Consider the following 17366-nt stretch of genomic DNA (forward strand, 5'->3'; position numbering starts at 1 on the left):
CACCCATGCCAGGCGTTACAAGAATCTTTCCATTCCCCCCCAGCAGCTGCCTTAACCCGTGTCACAATATCCTCATCCCAGTGCACTTGCACCCTATTCTCCCTGATATTCCTCGTGCTTCACTTCCCTTCCTTGTCCTCCACATAACCTCCTCCACCCTTCTCTCTCTTTCTCCTCCTCGTCCAGAAAAGTAACGCTCAAAGACAGACACAGAGAAAGAGATAGATAGAGAAAGATAGAGAGAGAGAGAGATGCAGCAAGCAGTGGTTTCAGCAATGGCGGAAAGAGAGAGAGAGCTTCCTTGTCCAAGGTGCGAGTCGAGAAACACCAAGTTCTGCTACTACAACAACCACAGCATAAACCAGCCACGATACTTCTGCAAAGACTGCCGTCGCCACTGGACAAAGGGAGGTTCTCTGAGGGATATTCCTGTTGGAGGAAGCACAAGGAAAGGGAGTAAGCGCAGAGAGAACAACACCGCTTGTAAGCGACTCGTTGGGCAACAGGCCAGAAACTACAGCGCTTCTTCCTCTCAGGCTAACCCCCCTGGCTTGCTCTTCTCTTCTGGGGAAGCTGACTGGCAAATGCTCTTTGGTGGGAGCTTTCATGGCCCGGAGCACAGCGTTATTGATCTTGATCTTCTGAAGTTGCCCCATTATCCCCCACCGCAAGATCACTCTGGCGGTTCTCTTGGAGGCTGAGGCGTTCAAACAGTGAAGCAGAGTCGATTTCCTTAGTTTTTTTTTTTTTCTCTTTTTTGTTCCTCCTATGTAGTCGTCCACTTGGGTATGTTTAAGGGGGCCTCGTTTAGCTTGACTAGATGAATACAGCTTTGATGATGATTTCCGCTTCATACACCAGTATTCACTGGTCGTCCACTTGATGATGATGAATATAGTTTTTCTTCGTTTTTTTTTCTCTTTTTTGTTCCTCCTATGCAGTCGTCCACTTGGGTATGTTTAACAGGGCCTCGTTAGCTTGACTAGATGAATACAGCTTTGACGATGATTTCCGTTTAATAGACCAGTATTCACTTGGTCTTCTGCATTGTGATGACTAGGATTGTACATCGTTGGGCTTGTTAAATACAAACTGGAGTAAGTATATTAGAAGAAGGTGGTTGAATCAGCTATGCATAAGTAATGTAAATTAATGTATCTATAATTATAATGGTGAAGGGAATAGTAGTAGAGTCACATTGTGTATATTTTGTACTACATTGGACTAGTCTTTAGATGACTGAAATTGAAATAAAGTAATTTATTGGATCAAACATAAGTAAAATCTTATCTTGTTAAAGAGAGCTTCAATGAAAAATGCCGTGAGATAGATTTATGATGCCCCTCTTCATCAACACAAAACTTGCCTTTTTTCTGAAGTCCACAAGTACACACTTTTTTATGACACCCCAGACAGATGCACATAAATTTTCTGTGACGAGAGAGGAATCAGAACAGAGAGATATTGATAAAAATAGAGATATACAGAATTGAAGTTAGAAAAGTTGAGAAGAGAGATACATATAGAGACAGCTGTCTAGTTAAAACTCAGATAAAGAAATACTTATAGAGAGAAAGATATAGATTGATAGAGATGTGGGCGTAGAAGGATATATAAAAAGTATTATATACAGAGATCGGCATTACTGGTCAAACTCTTTTAATTATTTAAAATATTTTAAAATATTATTATCCATCACTGTCAATTTTCTGACAAATGAAATTATCATCTCATTGGTTGCCTGTGCTATTCACCACAATCACTCCTTAGCTATTCTCATAATTATGTAGTTTTCTTGTGGTCAGAACAGATGACTGGTGATGGCTTGGGATAGAATATATATTTTTTCATTATCCATACATGTACTGTACTATGTAGTCACTAATCGCCATGGACAGTCGTGGTATCACACTAACATAATCATGCATTTTATATAAATGTGGTTTTTCCTTTAGACGACTCATGTATCTCTCTTTCCGTCTCCACTCTCAATCTCTGTGGGAGAATTCATCTCATGTATTTTCTTCCACTTTATGCTCACATTCAGATATTATGTTCCCTGATTTGGCTACAATAAATTTTCATAGAGTATATTCAAATTCATTTTTTTCCTTCACTTCCCACTACCTTTGAGCTTATTCATGTGTATGGCATCTTATGAGGCAGTCCAAGAGTTCATAGGTGGTAGGCATGAGGTCAAGTATTTGATATTTGTTCTGTGATATAATCTTTAATACATCTGTAGTTCGATTCAGTAATATGACCTTAAAATTTTATAAATTCACAGTTTTTATATTCACCATAGACAGGTTCGTCTTTGTATCTTCATAGAGAATATTTAATACCTTAATTTTATTTTTTCCAAAATTCAATTACATAAAAATAAAAATTAAATTATTTGTGAATTTAGAATACTTTTCGCCCTAATATTGGATACTTTTGTAACTTTCACAAACTTTTAGCCAATATGATTATAAAAGTGACTAAAATCCTAGTCAAATGGTATTAAATTTAATAACTAAAATGTGAATATATGAATATCTCAATGGTCTCAAATCACCAAAAATCAAGTGAGTGTAATATTACTCGGCAACTCAAAATGGTAAAATTATCCTAAGTTTCTATGACGGTGAGGATAAAAAATAATTTTAAGATTGTATTATGAATTAAATAAAATTTAAGATTGCAAATAATCTACCTAATATATTCAAAAGGTTGAGATTCAAAGCAATAAAGAGACTTAGTTATTAAGAACTATTAACGTTAATATGAAATATTAGATAAGAAACTATTAGTAGTTGTATGATTTTCCTAAAAGATATTACTTTCCAATATCACACACTCTCCTCCCTCTTTCAAAATCCAAGGCAATGTATATATATATATACAATATATATACCTGTTTCATCCGGAATCCTCTCTCTACTAATCAGTTATCCCTATCACTCAGCTCTCTCTTTCTGTCTCTCTTTATCTATCTATATCTTTCTCTCACTCACTATTGCTGGTTGACTTTATGATTGAAAGACCTACTGCAGATCAATTTCAAAATCTAGATATAAGGGCTTTATCTGAGTGGTTCTGATAAAAATACACAGTCAGACAAAGGCGAAGCACACAGGATAGATGATGCCCCTCGGTGGCATGATGACTTGTCAAAGTTAGTGTATGGATTTGAACTGTTTTATACAATTTAATACAATACTCAGATTCATAATTCCTTTATTTCTAATAATTCAAAACATGTCTAGGAATTATGCATGTATGATTTATTTTCTAATTTTCCATTCTTCTTGTGATGCTTGACCTTCAGGCCAAGCATGTGATTGACTATTTTTTAGTGATTTTGGGTTCTAGGTAATAAGTTGAAGCTGACAATTGGTAAGCAGTAAGGAAGAAGAAAGATATGGGATGATAATAGCTTTTTGTGATGGTGTAGTTTGAAATAAAATAAATTGTTAAATGTATAAGCTGCCTTCTTAGGCAGCTCTTGGTGAAATTGTGGTAGCTTCATAGATGAAGTATAATATTAAATGAGGTATGTGGGCCTATGTATGTTCCTTATTCTTGGATCAGTTGGGGATGCCCAATGCAAAGGGTATGTGGATAGAATTTGACTAGCTCATGCATGTTCGTGTGAGAGAGCCGTCTTTGAATTCTAAGAAATGATACATTCGTGTATGGTACTAGTTTGTGCTTGATTATATTGTTTCCATATGGGATTAATGTTTTTAAAGCTATCTTTTGAAGTGTGGTCCAGTCCAAGGAAGTAGAAGAGAGAGGGAAGATTGTGGCCCGCTGATTGCATCTCATATCAAAAAAAGAAGAAAATCATAGCCTGCTAGCCAAAACAGCCCAAAAACCTCATTGCAGTGGACCATATTTCTTTAATCATGGGCTTCTAATCTTATAAATGAAGGTCATAAAGTCCGGTTCAAAATGCCTTTTTTTCTTCTTTTCAGGAAGTCAATCTGCCATGGTGAAGGCTGACAAGGGCAATCCCGAGGGTAACAACTGTTAGTAGCATCTGACAGGGAAATGCTGATGAGAATCAAGGGGCATTGAATCCTTAAGGGATACCTGAGGATCAATGTGATTTAATCACATTGATTGAAAGGGGTCTTCAAATATCTAAAAGGTTTATCAAATGATTTTTTATGCATTAGTACTAACTATAATGATGGAATAGGTTTTGATTGTAAACCATAACTGAAGTCATTTGGGAGTCTTGTAAAGACGGAAATTAATACGTACATGGTAACTGGTAATGACATAGATTCCATGAGAGAGTTGATATACTCCTATTTATCTTCTAGAGAATGATGTGTAGCTTGGCACCCCATGGGCTGAAAATTGAACCTAAACCTGTCAACTAAGTAAATCAATCTTAAATTAATTAAAGCCTATCTTGATACATTTAGTTTTTAAGACATGTAAATAAATACTTGGGAAATTAAACTTATTAACTAGACTAATACATGGGCTTAGACAGTCACAAGAAAAAGATTAATGGATATTGGTGGATATACTCAAATTATATGGCTGTTATGGAAAGTACCCAAAAGATTATAAAGAATGGGGCACCCCTATTTATGAGCCCATACAAACCAGGCTCTAAGAACCCCATTCTCTTATTTCTCATATTCTAGTGTGACAAAATGGTGAGAAGATCTTTAATATTTTCAAGATGTGTTCTAGAGAATCTTGAGGAGATCCAACATTCAAGAGACAGCATAGATACATTTCGAGGCAAGACACACAATTTGCTTAATGAAACTTGTCCAAGGTGTTGAGTTTTGGTGGAACATGAGCCGCATAAGGTAATGTGAGTAGCCATAGTTTTAAACATTCCATTTGATTCAATTGATTTTTTTTACTGTCATAATAGTATGGATATTCAATCAAGCCCACAGAAACCATAATTTTTTCTCTTTTTTAAGGAAGCTTATAATGTGGATCTGAAGCAATGTAGGCCACTCAAAACCTTAAATTTTATTCATAAGCTGGGGTCTTCAAATTTTTATTTAAATTATCTCTTTTCCCCCTTCATTATGTTTTCCCAATTTCACTTTTTAGTTAAAAACTTTTCAAAATATCTAATGGATCCATTCTTGAGTTATCATGAATGAAAGATCTAAGTGGTATGAAGCTCGGTGAAGAAGATATGTAAGATAAGCGAAAGTTAACCAAAGGACTACATCTTAAGTGTCTTGTGTGCTCTTCCATCCTTTTCACTCAGGTTATTTTTGTATTTAGGTGTATAAAAAATATCTATCGGAAAATTTCTCATATAGCAAAAAGCTACAGCATTTGTGTGCACTACACGACAACTTTCCCCAAATGACATCTACTTTAAGAAATGATACCCACAACTCCCACCTCACTGATAGCAGGTCTTGGTTGACCCACTTGATTCCAAGTCAACTAAGCCAAGTCAGTAAATTGAACCAAACTGAACTAAACCAATGTGAACCGAAGGTACTCATAATTTTTTTGTTCAGAGATTAAGATAAGTTTTTTGAAACAGAATAAAAAAAATTTGATCAAACTTGTATTCATTGAAGAAAAGTCTTATAAGATCATTCAAAAATAAAAGAATACAGCCCCAATTTTTGTTTTTCATAGTCCCATTGGACTCCATATACGTCTGATGGTAAGCTTCTCACCTTTTCTTCTCTCATATTGAGTGTGAGTAACACGTAAGATTTTAGGGATATTTGAGAGAAATTAATGATCAAGAAAATGAGATCAAGATAAACTCAAGCACACTTGGGCTGCTCCATTTTCATAAACAGCAAGGTTCAACTCAAGATTCAAGATGGACCCATCCCGTCTCATAAAATAGAAGTTGCAAATCAGAATTTGGGGTTGAAATAGTCATTTTAATATTTTTTTATAAAAAATAATTAATCCATAGAGTAAGGGTCAATACGTATTGAACGAGAAGAAAAAATACATGGAATTTTTGTGAATGTATATTAGAATTTTTACTTATATTCTATATTTTGGCATTTTTGGATATTTTGTAATAAATAAATTAAATTAGACATGATGAAATTGTGAAAACACGATCAAATTTAAATCCAATCATAAAAACATCATTATTTTGTAGTATAGTTTATCTAAAATTTATTGATTTTTTTTGGATTTTTTGAATTTTATAGAGAATAAAATTAATTAAAACTAATTGGAATAAACTTCTCTAGTGCTGTAATGGTGCCGGAAACTGCAAGCAGTTGTGCAGAAATGGAGAAAACACACTAAATTTTGGTTCATATGGAATTTTGGGACATGGTTGGTTGTGTTTGAAGGCTTTGAATAATCGCTAGCCTCGAAGACTAATATCCAGAAAAAGGAGAGAAAATTATAGAGTCAATAAGGAAAAAAATCGCTAACCTCATTGTCACTCCTAATGACGGCTAAATCAATGCTCATTCTTCAATTTCTTGATCACACATCATGAATTCTCTATTTTTCGTGCTTGGGGAACAATAATGTACCATACAAACAATGTTGTTTCACTTGGCCAACCATAAATAGGGCACAGATCTCAAGATGGGATAAAAATACAGGGGCATGCCCAAGTGGTGGAATATGTTGTTTCATACGATACAACGCCCAGAAGCTTACCAACTCTTTGATAACATGAATTTTTTATAGCTCAATATGACCGTATTTACATACTTATTTGCATTTAATTAATCATATATGCATGTTATCAAGCTTAAAATGATTCAACCATTTTTAAAATAATATTCTGAATTTTTTATAAGTTTATGTATTTTTGGAGATTTTTCTGACAGCAGATTCTGAAAGAAAACACTTTTTTGAGTTAGAATATGATTTTTTTGGAATTTTTCTATTGTAAATTTGGAGTTTTATGATTTTTCTAAGTTAAAATATATACTTATTTATATTTTTTGGGTTTTTATTTTGTTAAACATGAATTTTAGAATATATTTTGAGTTTTTTTACTTTTCCAAGCACATGTGACGTGGACCAATCATAAATAAGGAGTTGTTTTTTAGTAATAAATGCATTTTGTGGCCCGAGAAAGAGATGATTAAAATATTAATTTGTCTCTCTCCTTCCTCTCTCCTTGGAATAGTTAACAATGACAGCGAGGTGACGTGGCAGCACCACAGAGCGCCACTTGTACATGTGGACATGGAACATACTATCACATTTCTATTGGTTTAGAAGGATAAATTGCTGATGTGGCATGCGCTGATGTGGCACTATGTCAGGTGCGACAAAAACTATGAAATAATATATTTAAATAATAAACTATCGTAATTACTTTTTTGTCTTTTTCCCAGGGCGACACGTGGCATGATGAGAGTCATCGATCGTGGATGAGGAGGAGGAATCTCAGCCAATCATATCATTTAAAACCCTGAAGAGACAAAACCCTAACCGAATGATGTGATGGAACTGACGAGGATGAGGAGAGAGAAATATTTGAAGTAAGTTGATGACTAGAAATCATCCAACTTCCAGGTTTGATATCCGACGATCCAGAACTCAGATCGAGCTGAAATTTTAGGGGCAGCTTCATCTTTGTGTCCTCTATCCATCCATATATTTGGATCCATAAATTGAGCTCCGATATTTATAAAAAATATCTTTAATCTCACTTCCTCCTAGTGAGGTTGATTGAAAGAAAGTGAAGATTTGAAGGTCCATCAAGTGCTCCTTGGTGTCTCAAGTGCTTGGGGTGGTTCAACAGAGAAGTGGGGAGGTTGATCTGCTGCAGAAAGACGTTGTTATCCCGACAGAATATAGGGATCTAAGGTTTGCCTTTCGACTTACATTGAATCGTTTCCAACATGTTTAGTTAGTTTATCCATCTTCACCATCTATCACCCTCATCCATTACCATCCTCAATCCACTCTGTCATGGTCCCCAAACCATCATCACCTTAACCTTCATCTCACGTGCTCTCTAAACCATGATGATCTCATCAAACATCTCTCTCCTTCCTATTTCAACCAACATATATCACTACGTCTCTCATTTCTACCATCGGTCTACCTCATTCTTGCCATCTCTATCACTGTATCCACTTGTGTTTACGCCACTTACCACGTCGTTGTTATGATCCCATCTCACTCTTCTTTCTCGTCCATCCTAATCCCAAATTAATAATGGTGTAACACAACGATCGAGTTCGACAATTGTGTTACGACACGGAGGCCAACCACTAAGTGCAAGATTAATGATGTAGAATAATGTATATGATTTTGAGAAAATATTAACGAGGAATACGAGGATCGTCACGTGACCTGAAGACGTAGACCAGTTATTCAACAAATGACGGGTTTTGTCACAATCAGGTCCCCAACGTTCAATGTAAACCATTCGAAAAGACGACGGGGTGGGGAACGATTTCTCGTCCAAGGGCATCGTCGCCGTCAACGTAATCAATCAAACCCAATACCGTCAAGAAGATTATGAACACAAAGAGTGGCTATTCCTAAATTCTCGATTAAGTTCACTCGAGGCAAAGAGAAGTTTAGAAATCAATACTAAGAGAGATAAAATAACACTATAGATGAAAGGGGGGAGGAGAATGGACCTGCAAATTGATAGCCGTGGTCATTTGAGGCGGCATGTTGAATAAAAAACCACAAGATGTCAAGGGTCGCTTGTAATGTCTCGAAGAAGGCTTGATTCTCGTACAATATTTTCGGTAAAACAACCCTGGAATACAGAGTCCAACGATGCAGCCAAGGTAGCAGTCTCCGAGGGTTACCAAGGCCGCACTATGTTGTAGGATTGGGAGCGGATAGAGGTCAAGAGGTCCCGCAATGGGCATCCTCCACCGGTTCGTGAGTGCGGAGGATGACTACGGTGGAAAATCCACCAATTCTCGAACAGACACCGAACCTCTCTGGTCTTTCACCGGCAGTAAATTCTGCAAACGGCCAGAATGAATTCACAGTTACAGACGAAGAAGAATCGCTGAACTCCGAACACGGGCAATCTATTTTCCAGACATGTTGACGTCAAAGGGACAGAGCACGGCGTCGATGTATCCACTAATTTCAATCAGGATTTCACCAATCTTTGGCGAGATTCATCGGCGACCAATCAGCCCGACCGTTCCACATAATGGTTTGATCGGATATCACCGTAACTCCAGAAGAAAATCACGTATTCCCTTTTCTTGTAGTCTTCTTCCCGTCCTCGCAGACTGTAACAAGGTAACTGATAACCAAGGTCCTTTCTGTCAAGGAATAATGGAACAATCTTCACCAACGCACACTATTTTCTATTTCCCCTTCGAATACACTTCTTCTTGAATGCAAACAGGATCAATTCTCTTGAAGGAGAAGCAATGAACTAGAACCAGAGAAAAAAATAACTGCCTTTCTGAGAACGAGATTGGATCTTTCAACAATGACTTCTTTTCCCCTCCACGTCCACTCTTCCCTTTTTATATTGAGGAAGTGGTAGTTGTGGAGGGGTTGGGTCTTTTGGGCCCCTCCTATTAAGGGAGAGCCTATTGGGCTCCCCTTAAGAGGGTTCTTTAGGGAGAGAAGAAGTCCAACATGGATTTCCTCCCCCTAAAGATGACATTTAAACGTAATTAAAAATAAAACACACACGAGGGAAGGCCGGTGCTCACGCAGGAGGGGCCTCCAATTAATCCAAAGACGACAAAAGAACGAAATAACATAAAGATACACGACGCAAAGCGATAAGACGATGTCGGTTCTCAAGCTTGGTAGCAAAATTGTAGATTCTTCTCGTCCACTCGAGCTTCACGACGTGGCTGGCGACGGATCGGGGCGTGGTCGACTGGATGGTCCTCCATCAAATAACACCCTAAGAAGCCATTTATCATCTTATTATCTACTCTCATCACGCATTCAATACCACATACATATGTACTCTCATCTTCACTTCACCGAATTGAGATCATAATTTCCCTAATATCCGTTTTCGGTGGAGATGACCCTTACTCAACACTACCTATTTAATTTTTTTACGATTATCAGTTATAAATTTTATTGATTAAACTCAAATTCTCAACGAGGTAATTTTACCCAAATTTTGAGTTTATCACTCTTGAGATATTAATACTAAAACATGTCTTTAAGGGGATGGTGCTTACTTTCATACAAGTGATACATGGATGTTGTCAGCTTGTGTTGTGAGATGTTTGGTCAAGTCGTGTAATGAGCAAAAACCTGGTAAGGGAGAGAAGTTTAAATATAGTAGCCCAAATTTTCTAGGCCATTGGATTTAATAAGGATGAGATATCTTAAATTCAGCTTCATCTATTTTCCATTAGGAAAGCTATTTCCAAAACTGAATTGTTGAGTTAGTTCTACAAAATTTGTTTCCTCCTGGACATGGTCTCTAAATAAGGGTTAAGTTGGGTTTTGTCCTCAATGAGAATTGGAGCTGTTATTCTGATCCAGATTGTGTCTTGGGTACTCCCTCTTCTCCAATTTGCATTCATAAATTAAATTATATTTAACCTAAGTTTTTTAATCTCAAATAAACTCAAGAAATTATGAGATTCATTCCAATTTACTCAAATTAATCAAGTGGGTTAGTCCTTTAAATTATATACAAAAATAGTAATTAATATACAATTCGTGATTTTAATAATGTATTAAAAATGATGAATGATAATGTGCATGGTAGAAATACAAGACAAAGTTAAGCAAAAATTCATACAATTTTTTGTATTATTTTGATATTTTTACGAAGGTACCAAGGCCTAGATGGTTCTGGCACCCACTTTTGTTTTGAAAGATTCAGATCATATCCTAGACATGGACCCAAACTTTAAAGGATATCCATTCAAAGGGGGGCAACAAGGAGAGAAATTCATTTATCTCCTTTTCTTCTTCGTAAACTTTTACTATTGATTTTCCCTTGCACTGGGTGGCTTTGTGGAAAATAATTTCAAATTAACATCCTTGTTCGAGAGTGTATTAGTGCAGGGATCTATGGAGGCTAATGAAGAATTTGGGAGGAAAAAGACCACCACTTTATGAGTGTTTAGCTTATTTTCATTCTAGGTTTCTTCAGTAGATGATCTATGAACATGGCTCATCATCTATAAGGTAACATATGGAGAAATATTCACATCTAATCCATATACTGTTCACTTTCCTTCACATTGGCCACTAGATTTTTCTTGGATGCTTTACAAGTCAATTTGACATGCATAATATCAGGTGTTACTTATGAAATTATTATTTGCTAAAATTGTGAATACACATAGACTATTCTGTAAGATGATCAATTATAATCCGAATATAGAACATTAACTATTTTATTTCATCAGGTGGATTGTAGAAAGGACTCTCAAATACATCAGAAGGAAATGCCACGAGCTTGTTAAATTGGCCACTCCCAAAAAAGGTAGTGAGGAGTTACAAAACTTGTGAAAACACAAGAAAAGTATGCAAAATTAAATAATAACGATGCAATGCTTCAACTGTGGACATATGATCAGTTCCTAGTTTAAAATTTTCAGTATTGATCTGCATACATTATGTAAACTTTGGCACCGCTTTCGATCTCATGTGCAAACCAGAACAAACAATGATAATCTGTGATTATTATAATTACTGTTTGATTTTACTAAGGAGAATAGGAGAGATGGACTTGTTCTAAGGGGTACACTACCTCAGGGTCGTATACGGGTTCATCTTCCAAGCACTTTTCCCTTTCAATATTTTTCGACTGGAGCCTATCTCATTCCTTTTATTGAGCATAATGATGCCAATAGAGCGTTAATAAGTTCTAATATGCAGTGTCAAGCAGTTCCACTTTCTCATTCCAAGAAGTGCATTGTAGGAACCGGACTAGAACGCCAAGCGCCATGTAAAGGCCATAATTTTGAAGATGTGATACTTATAAGTGAGTGTTTGGTCAATAGTGATATTTATACTTATTTTCACATCCAAAAATATGAAATTCAAATTCATACGACAAGTTATACTTAGTGATATTTATACTTATTAATATAAATTAACACCTCAGATTGAGAATGAATCGTCGTATGCACCAGAGGATAGATTATTACAAGCCATACTTAGTATTCCGGTTTCCACTGCAAAGGAGACTTCTCTAAAACTACCTATATGTGGAAGGGGTCGAGTAATTGATGTGAGATGGATCCAGAAAAAAGGGGGCTCCTGTTATAACCCAAAAATGATTTGTGTATATATTTCACAGAAACGTGAAATCAAAGTGGGTGATAAAATAGCAGGAAGACATGGGAATAAGGGTATTATTTCTAAAATTTTGCCTAGACAAGACATGCCCTATTTACAAGATGGAACCCTTTAGGAGTACCCTCACGGATGAATGTTTTTGAGGTATTAAAGTCCTTTATTGATTTAAGGTCATCTAAGCTAGCCTAAAATGAGACCAAGAAGACAAAACCCAACTCTAGCCTTGGTATCTACCTCTTCTGATGACTAGGGAAACGACAGAGCAATGCTTACCACATCAATCATATCGCTTTCAATGTAATTCCACAAATCCAGATAATGTAATGCCTTTCTTCAATAGAGAAGAAAGGGTGTCGAGAGCGAGAGAAGTTCCCAGGATAGAGAGAAGGGGAATGGATGGAGAGGTCAAATGGAGGAGGTAGGGATCAGCCAGGGACGAGGTGCTTCGAGACGCGATGAAGAGGAAATGATCACTGGGACATTGACGTTAGGGCGAGAGACGGGACTTAGACGTTGTAGGGAGGAGAGATAAGGGGTTTCAATTTCATATAACTTCCCTGCCGCCCCTAAAGAGAGGGCCTCCTTATTTAAAGGAAATACAAAACTGATAATCTAATCTCGACTTTAGAGAACAAAAAAAAACTATAAAAAAATTCTCAGGAAAAAATTATGTAAGAATACCCACCTAAGAAATGGTGATCAACTTCTCTGTTCACGCCTTGCTTTTTCTTTAATTTCTCCACCGTCTACAAAATCAAAAGTGAAGCTTAGAACACGGAAAATCCAGGTGTTACAAAATTGATTTAGAAAGCCTAGTATATCTTATTGTCCAAATATTACATGCACGCTTCCTGTAATCACTGCAGGTACTCAAAATCTTCGTCGATCCCTGCCTGAAAGTTCATACAAATTAACATCATTCAACTGCCCTAACTTTTATGCGACATTTTCTCACTAGAATGCCTAAACCAGAAGTGTATTTTTTTTATTCTCCATAAAAAATTACCTCTCTGTATAAATGCACCAACTGTTCTTTGGCCTGGGGGAATGTCGTCGAGCACCAGTGCTGTAAAGTGAATATGTTGTCTGGAAGATAATAGAAAAATTAGGGACAAAAACTTGATGTCCGAAGAAGAAAAGAGGAAGAACATGATTAGTGCATACCCGTCCATCTGTTGGCTGCAGAATGAGCGACTTCGATCGCTTTCTCTAAAAATAGACAAATAAAATATTTATTCTTTTCACTTGCTTGGAAAATATAATATAAAGAATAAGAATAAAAGAAGGGTTCCTACTGAGTGCTTCCAGTGTTGCTGGGTCATTGTCTGCGTAGCAGCTTAATTGCTCCTAAAGAGACAATATTTCATAAAAAAATCACTCAAGGCTAAGGAAAATAAATAATCTGCATAATATTTTTAAACAGGGTATTAAAAATATTCTATTTTTCTGTTTTTCCTTCAAATGGTTGACTGAAACATGTATATGGGATGCAGAAAAAACCTTGAGCTGTTTATGCTCTGCTTCAACAGTTTTTAACTCGTCCAATGCGTATACTCTTTCATCCTGTTACGAAAAAGAATAAAATATGTTAAACTTCATGAGTAAAATGATTTGCTTCGAGCATTTACGAGGGCGTAAATAATCCTTACAGATTCTTCCCTTCCTCTCTTCAAATTATCACGCTGTTCAGTGAGCTCTTTTAGCCTCTTCGTACTGCTCCCGACGTCTGACTCAAGTTTCTTATACGTGTTCTTTAGCTGTTTCAAATAAAGGATTAAAGTCAGAGCAAAAACCTTTGTAAAGGACAAGGAAAAGTAAGACAATTTCTTCTATCTAATGTCATGAATCCTGACCCTGTTGCTGGCAGAACTGGGGAGACTCCAAAAATACACCTGAAAATTAAAAAATATTAAAGGGTCGAATTTATGGTATAACCTTGTAAGTGAAACATAATAACGCAGTTAAAAATTGAAACAAGATAAAAACTTACGGAGGTTCCTATTTTGTCTTTCAGGACAAGGTCATCGTCAACTAGGCTTTGAACAACATCCTTCACGGACTGACTGATTACGCCTCTTTTCGGGCCCAGTTTCTCCAGCTCCTTCAGCTGAAACAAACAAAAAATTCACAATATGAAATTTTTTACAAAGAACTACTGCATGTAAACAACCTGACATTGTTCAACAATCCCAATAGAAGGGGTATGTCAACCAAAAATATGAAACGAGATCAGTGAGGAGATGAGCATTCCTAACATGAAAGCATATAAAACTGAAATGACTCTATAACGTGATAACATCAAATCCTTTTTGCGAAAAGCAATGATAGATAACGAAGAGAAAATAAATTCAGTATCAACATTAGCCGAAATAATTACAAGATAGAAGTCTTTTGAATCGTAAAATATTTGAAGAATCTGCTCCCGCTTCTCTTCAAGAGAAAGACCTCTCTTTTTCGACTGCAAATAAAAAAAGAAAGGGCCGTTTAATGATGTGAAGTGCCAGATTTCAGAATTCCAAGGCTAAACACCAATAAACTCATAATATTTGCCAGCACCTGGCCATGAGGATCGATTATGAACAAGACGACATTTACCGTTCGTTATATTTGGAGCCGAAATGAAAAGGAAACCTTAGAGACACGGCATCAAGAGTATTAGCAAAAACATAATCACCGTAAAATGTCTGAAAGATGGGATCTCTAAATTGCAATTAAATACAGTCAAGAGAACTAAGACGTATTTACAGCGAAAGCCCTAACAAAATGACATAATCAAGAGTAAACCGGAGCGATTCGATCACTACATTGCAATCAAACCCTCGCCGTTCTAAGCAATTCAGAAAGCACCAAGACATACAGCTAGAATCTAGTTACTGTAAAACGTCCAAAAAAGACTGGATCTCGGAATTGCAACTAGATACATTCAAAAGAACACACCGTAATGCACCAAAACAGACATCTGAGATGTATTTACAGCTAAAAATAAAAAAAATGACGTCTCAAGAGCACACCGGAGCAATGCGATCTCTCAATCGCAACCAGCCGCATTGAAGAACCTACCATCGTGAGCCTCCTTTCAACTGTGGAACCGCTTCCTCCGCGCGAGAATCCTTCGGCGGGAATACCAACACATTTGAAATCCCGGCGCTTCCCTCCATTTATAAAAAATCTCGCTCTCCGTCAATTCCCCATCCAACGGCCGCGATCATCCAACGCCTTCGCCCTCTTCTTTAATTCGCAGAAAACTTAATTATTTAGTTAATTAAAGGGGCCCCGAACTTCGATCTTATCCGTTTTATTTTCCAGCATTAAAGTATTGCCATCCGTACATCCACTCACGTGACCACGCGCGCCGTCACGTGCCTGCCTGCCGGCTTTGACCCGACAGCCCACGAGACAGTCGGTGGCGAGGGCACCGACGAGCACTCAGAAAAAAACAATAAATAAGTAAATAAAAGCCAATTTTTTATCCTTATTGCCACGTCATCAGGACTCGTCTTCGGATAAGAACAGCGCGACAAAAAACGCGTCTCCTCGAAAGACGCGCCGCTAGGTGTCCACCGATCCGACGGCAGCGGCTCCTCCACGTCATCATCCACTTAGCAGCCGACACCTGTCTAATTTCCAGCGAATTATTCTATTTGTACGTGGCTCCTCTAAGGATAAGAACGGCCAAGTGTCGGCCGATCACGAAGGGGTAGATCGGACGACGGAGGAGGCGCCACGTCATTTGAAAAAAACTTGTTCGGATCCGTTTACAGGAGGGAGGTCTAACGGGTATCTGAGACCCGGGAGGCCACGCGGATATACTTTACAAAAAATTACAAGAAAACTATGGATGCTGAGGGAGGGAGAGAGTCAGTAGAATGGACAGATCGGACGGTCAGGATTGAGGAATCACATGATGAGATCGGAGACCCAGGCGACGTCGGGCGCCATGGAGCAAGCTTCCTCTTCGTCGCGGCCCATGGAGAACTCGCGGCTGAGCTTGCCGTAGATCTTGGCCCGGAGGCTGCGCCCGGACTCGACCCGCTCGGCCGGCTCGGCCCAGTCCGAGAGAGAAGAGGCGCGAGGAGAAGACGCCGCCGAGCGGGGCGATCCGAGGGCCCAAGAGGAAGGGGCGGAGCTCGCCTTGCTCAATTGGAGGCGCCGGAGCGACCCGAGCAGATCGCCGACCGGCGACTCAGCCTGCGGCGACATCGGCGGCGACACCGCGCGCAGCTGGTCCGGCGTGTGCGCGAAGAAACAGACGCGGCGGCGGCAGTTGACGCCGTCCTTGCAGGCCTGAGTCCGGTACCTGGACGGATGCAGCCAACACTCGAACACGCCGTGCGCGTACTCGCAGGCGTCGCCTCGCTTGCACGCGCCCTTGCGGAAATCCGGACAGGCGACGCCGGAGTAGTTGAACTTGCGCGGATCTCGCCGCCTGGCCTTCTCGCCGGGGTGCGCGTAGGGACACTCGGTCCAGTCGTGCGACCGGCCGCGCACGCACCGCCGGACCTTGAACTCGTACATCCTGAACTCGTCGCAGGTGTAGGCGTCAAGCGGAACCTCCTCGCCGTCGTCTTCCTCCTCGCGTTCTTCCTCGATCCGGCGCCGATCCGGCAGGAATCGCTGGATCGCCGCCATGGCCGCGTCGCTGAGCAAGAACGAGGAGAAATCCGAGCCGGCGGAGTAGCCTGCGACGGAGTAGAGACTCTCCTCGCTCGTCTGCCATGGCGGCACCTGCAACATCGATTCTCCGAGTATCATCCTCCTCTTCCTCCGCGATGGATTTTCCCCCTATTCCCGCCTCTCGCTTGCACCGGGATTCAGTTATGGCTAACGATAGCAGGGGTATCCGCGCGGTATTTATAGAGGGGCTTGACCGCGGTCGAGTTAGTTTAACCCGGGTTAACAGTGGGCCCCGCTCTGACATGAGCGGAGCTGGGATATTTTAGCCGAGTCCGAGTTCCGAGTTCCGAGTCGGATCGCTGCACGTGATCGGGACCACCGTGGACCCAGTGGGAGCGCGCCACGTGGAGGCCGAGGACTTGCTTTTAAGGATAAGGACTGCGGTCCGGGGACACGCGGCGGGATCTTACGCCGGGGGTTGCCACGCGTCGCGCGATGGGGGGCGGAGGACGAAGCGGGTAGGATCCGAACCCGACAGGTGGCGGTGT

General features: G+C 39.2%; 3 protein-coding genes across 4 annotated transcripts; 1 reads left to right on the top strand and 2 right to left on the bottom strand.

The window, feature by feature from the left end:
- The first annotated feature begins 275 nt into the window (after nt 1-275).
- LOC144709088 (dof zinc finger protein DOF5.3-like) lies at nt 276-701 on the top strand. Its single transcript, XM_078582491.1, has one exon. It carries the CDS (start codon nt 276-278, stop codon nt 699-701), a length of 426 nt encoding a protein of 141 aa, XP_078438617.1.
- A 12023-nt stretch (nt 702-12724) lies between these two features.
- ATMND1 (Mnd1 family protein) lies at nt 12725-15791 on the bottom strand. Of its 2 annotated transcripts, XM_078583595.1 has the most exons (11): nt 15265-15791; nt 14582-14662; nt 14195-14311; nt 14058-14096; nt 13854-13961; nt 13705-13767; nt 13500-13551; nt 13369-13413; nt 13211-13290; nt 13045-13097; nt 12725-12950 (listed from the first exon to the last, which is right to left on the bottom strand). In XM_078583595.1, exons 1-10 carry the CDS (start codon nt 15265-15267, stop codon nt 13062-13064), a joined length of 624 nt encoding a protein of 207 aa, XP_078439721.1. In that variant the 5' UTR covers nt 15268-15791; the 3' UTR covers nt 12725-12950; nt 13045-13061. The 2 variants fall into 2 exon arrangements, with proteins under 2 accessions (XP_078439721.1, XP_078439722.1); XM_078583596.1 differs by lacking the exon at nt 14582-14662.
- A 139-nt stretch (nt 15792-15930) lies between these two features.
- LOC144709918 (zinc finger CCCH domain-containing protein 20-like) lies at nt 15931-17024 on the bottom strand. The gene has a single exon (XM_078583594.1). It carries the CDS (start codon nt 16954-16956, stop codon nt 16102-16104), a length of 855 nt encoding a protein of 284 aa, XP_078439720.1. The 5' UTR covers nt 16957-17024; the 3' UTR covers nt 15931-16101.
- Between the last annotated feature and the right edge of the window lie 342 nt (nt 17025-17366).

The sequence above is a fragment of the Wolffia australiana genome, chromosome 11, assembly GCF_029677425.1.
Source record: "Wolffia australiana isolate 7733 chromosome 11, ASM2967742v1".
Lineage (NCBI taxonomy): Eukaryota > Viridiplantae > Streptophyta > Magnoliopsida > Alismatales > Araceae > Wolffia > Wolffia australiana.

Excerpts from the sequence above, each read along its gene's own strand:
- LOC144709088 (XM_078582491.1), top strand. The coding sequence starts at position 276 with ATGGCGGAAAGAGAGAGAGAGCTTCCTTGTCCAAGGTGCGAGTCGAGA.
- ATMND1 (XM_078583595.1), bottom strand. Across the intron at positions 14,312-14,581 it reads ATTCAAAAGACTTCTATCTT|CTGAAGGAGCTGGAGAAACT; the intron begins GTAATTATTTCG and ends TGTTTGTTTCAG. Across the intron at positions 13,768-13,853 it reads AGAGAGGAAGGGAAGAATCT|GATGAAAGAGTATACGCATT; the intron begins GTAAGGATTATT and ends TTTTCGTAACAG.
- LOC144709918 (XM_078583594.1), bottom strand. The coding sequence starts at position 16,956 with ATGATACTCGGAGAATCGATGTTGCAGGTGCCGCCATGGCAGACGAGC.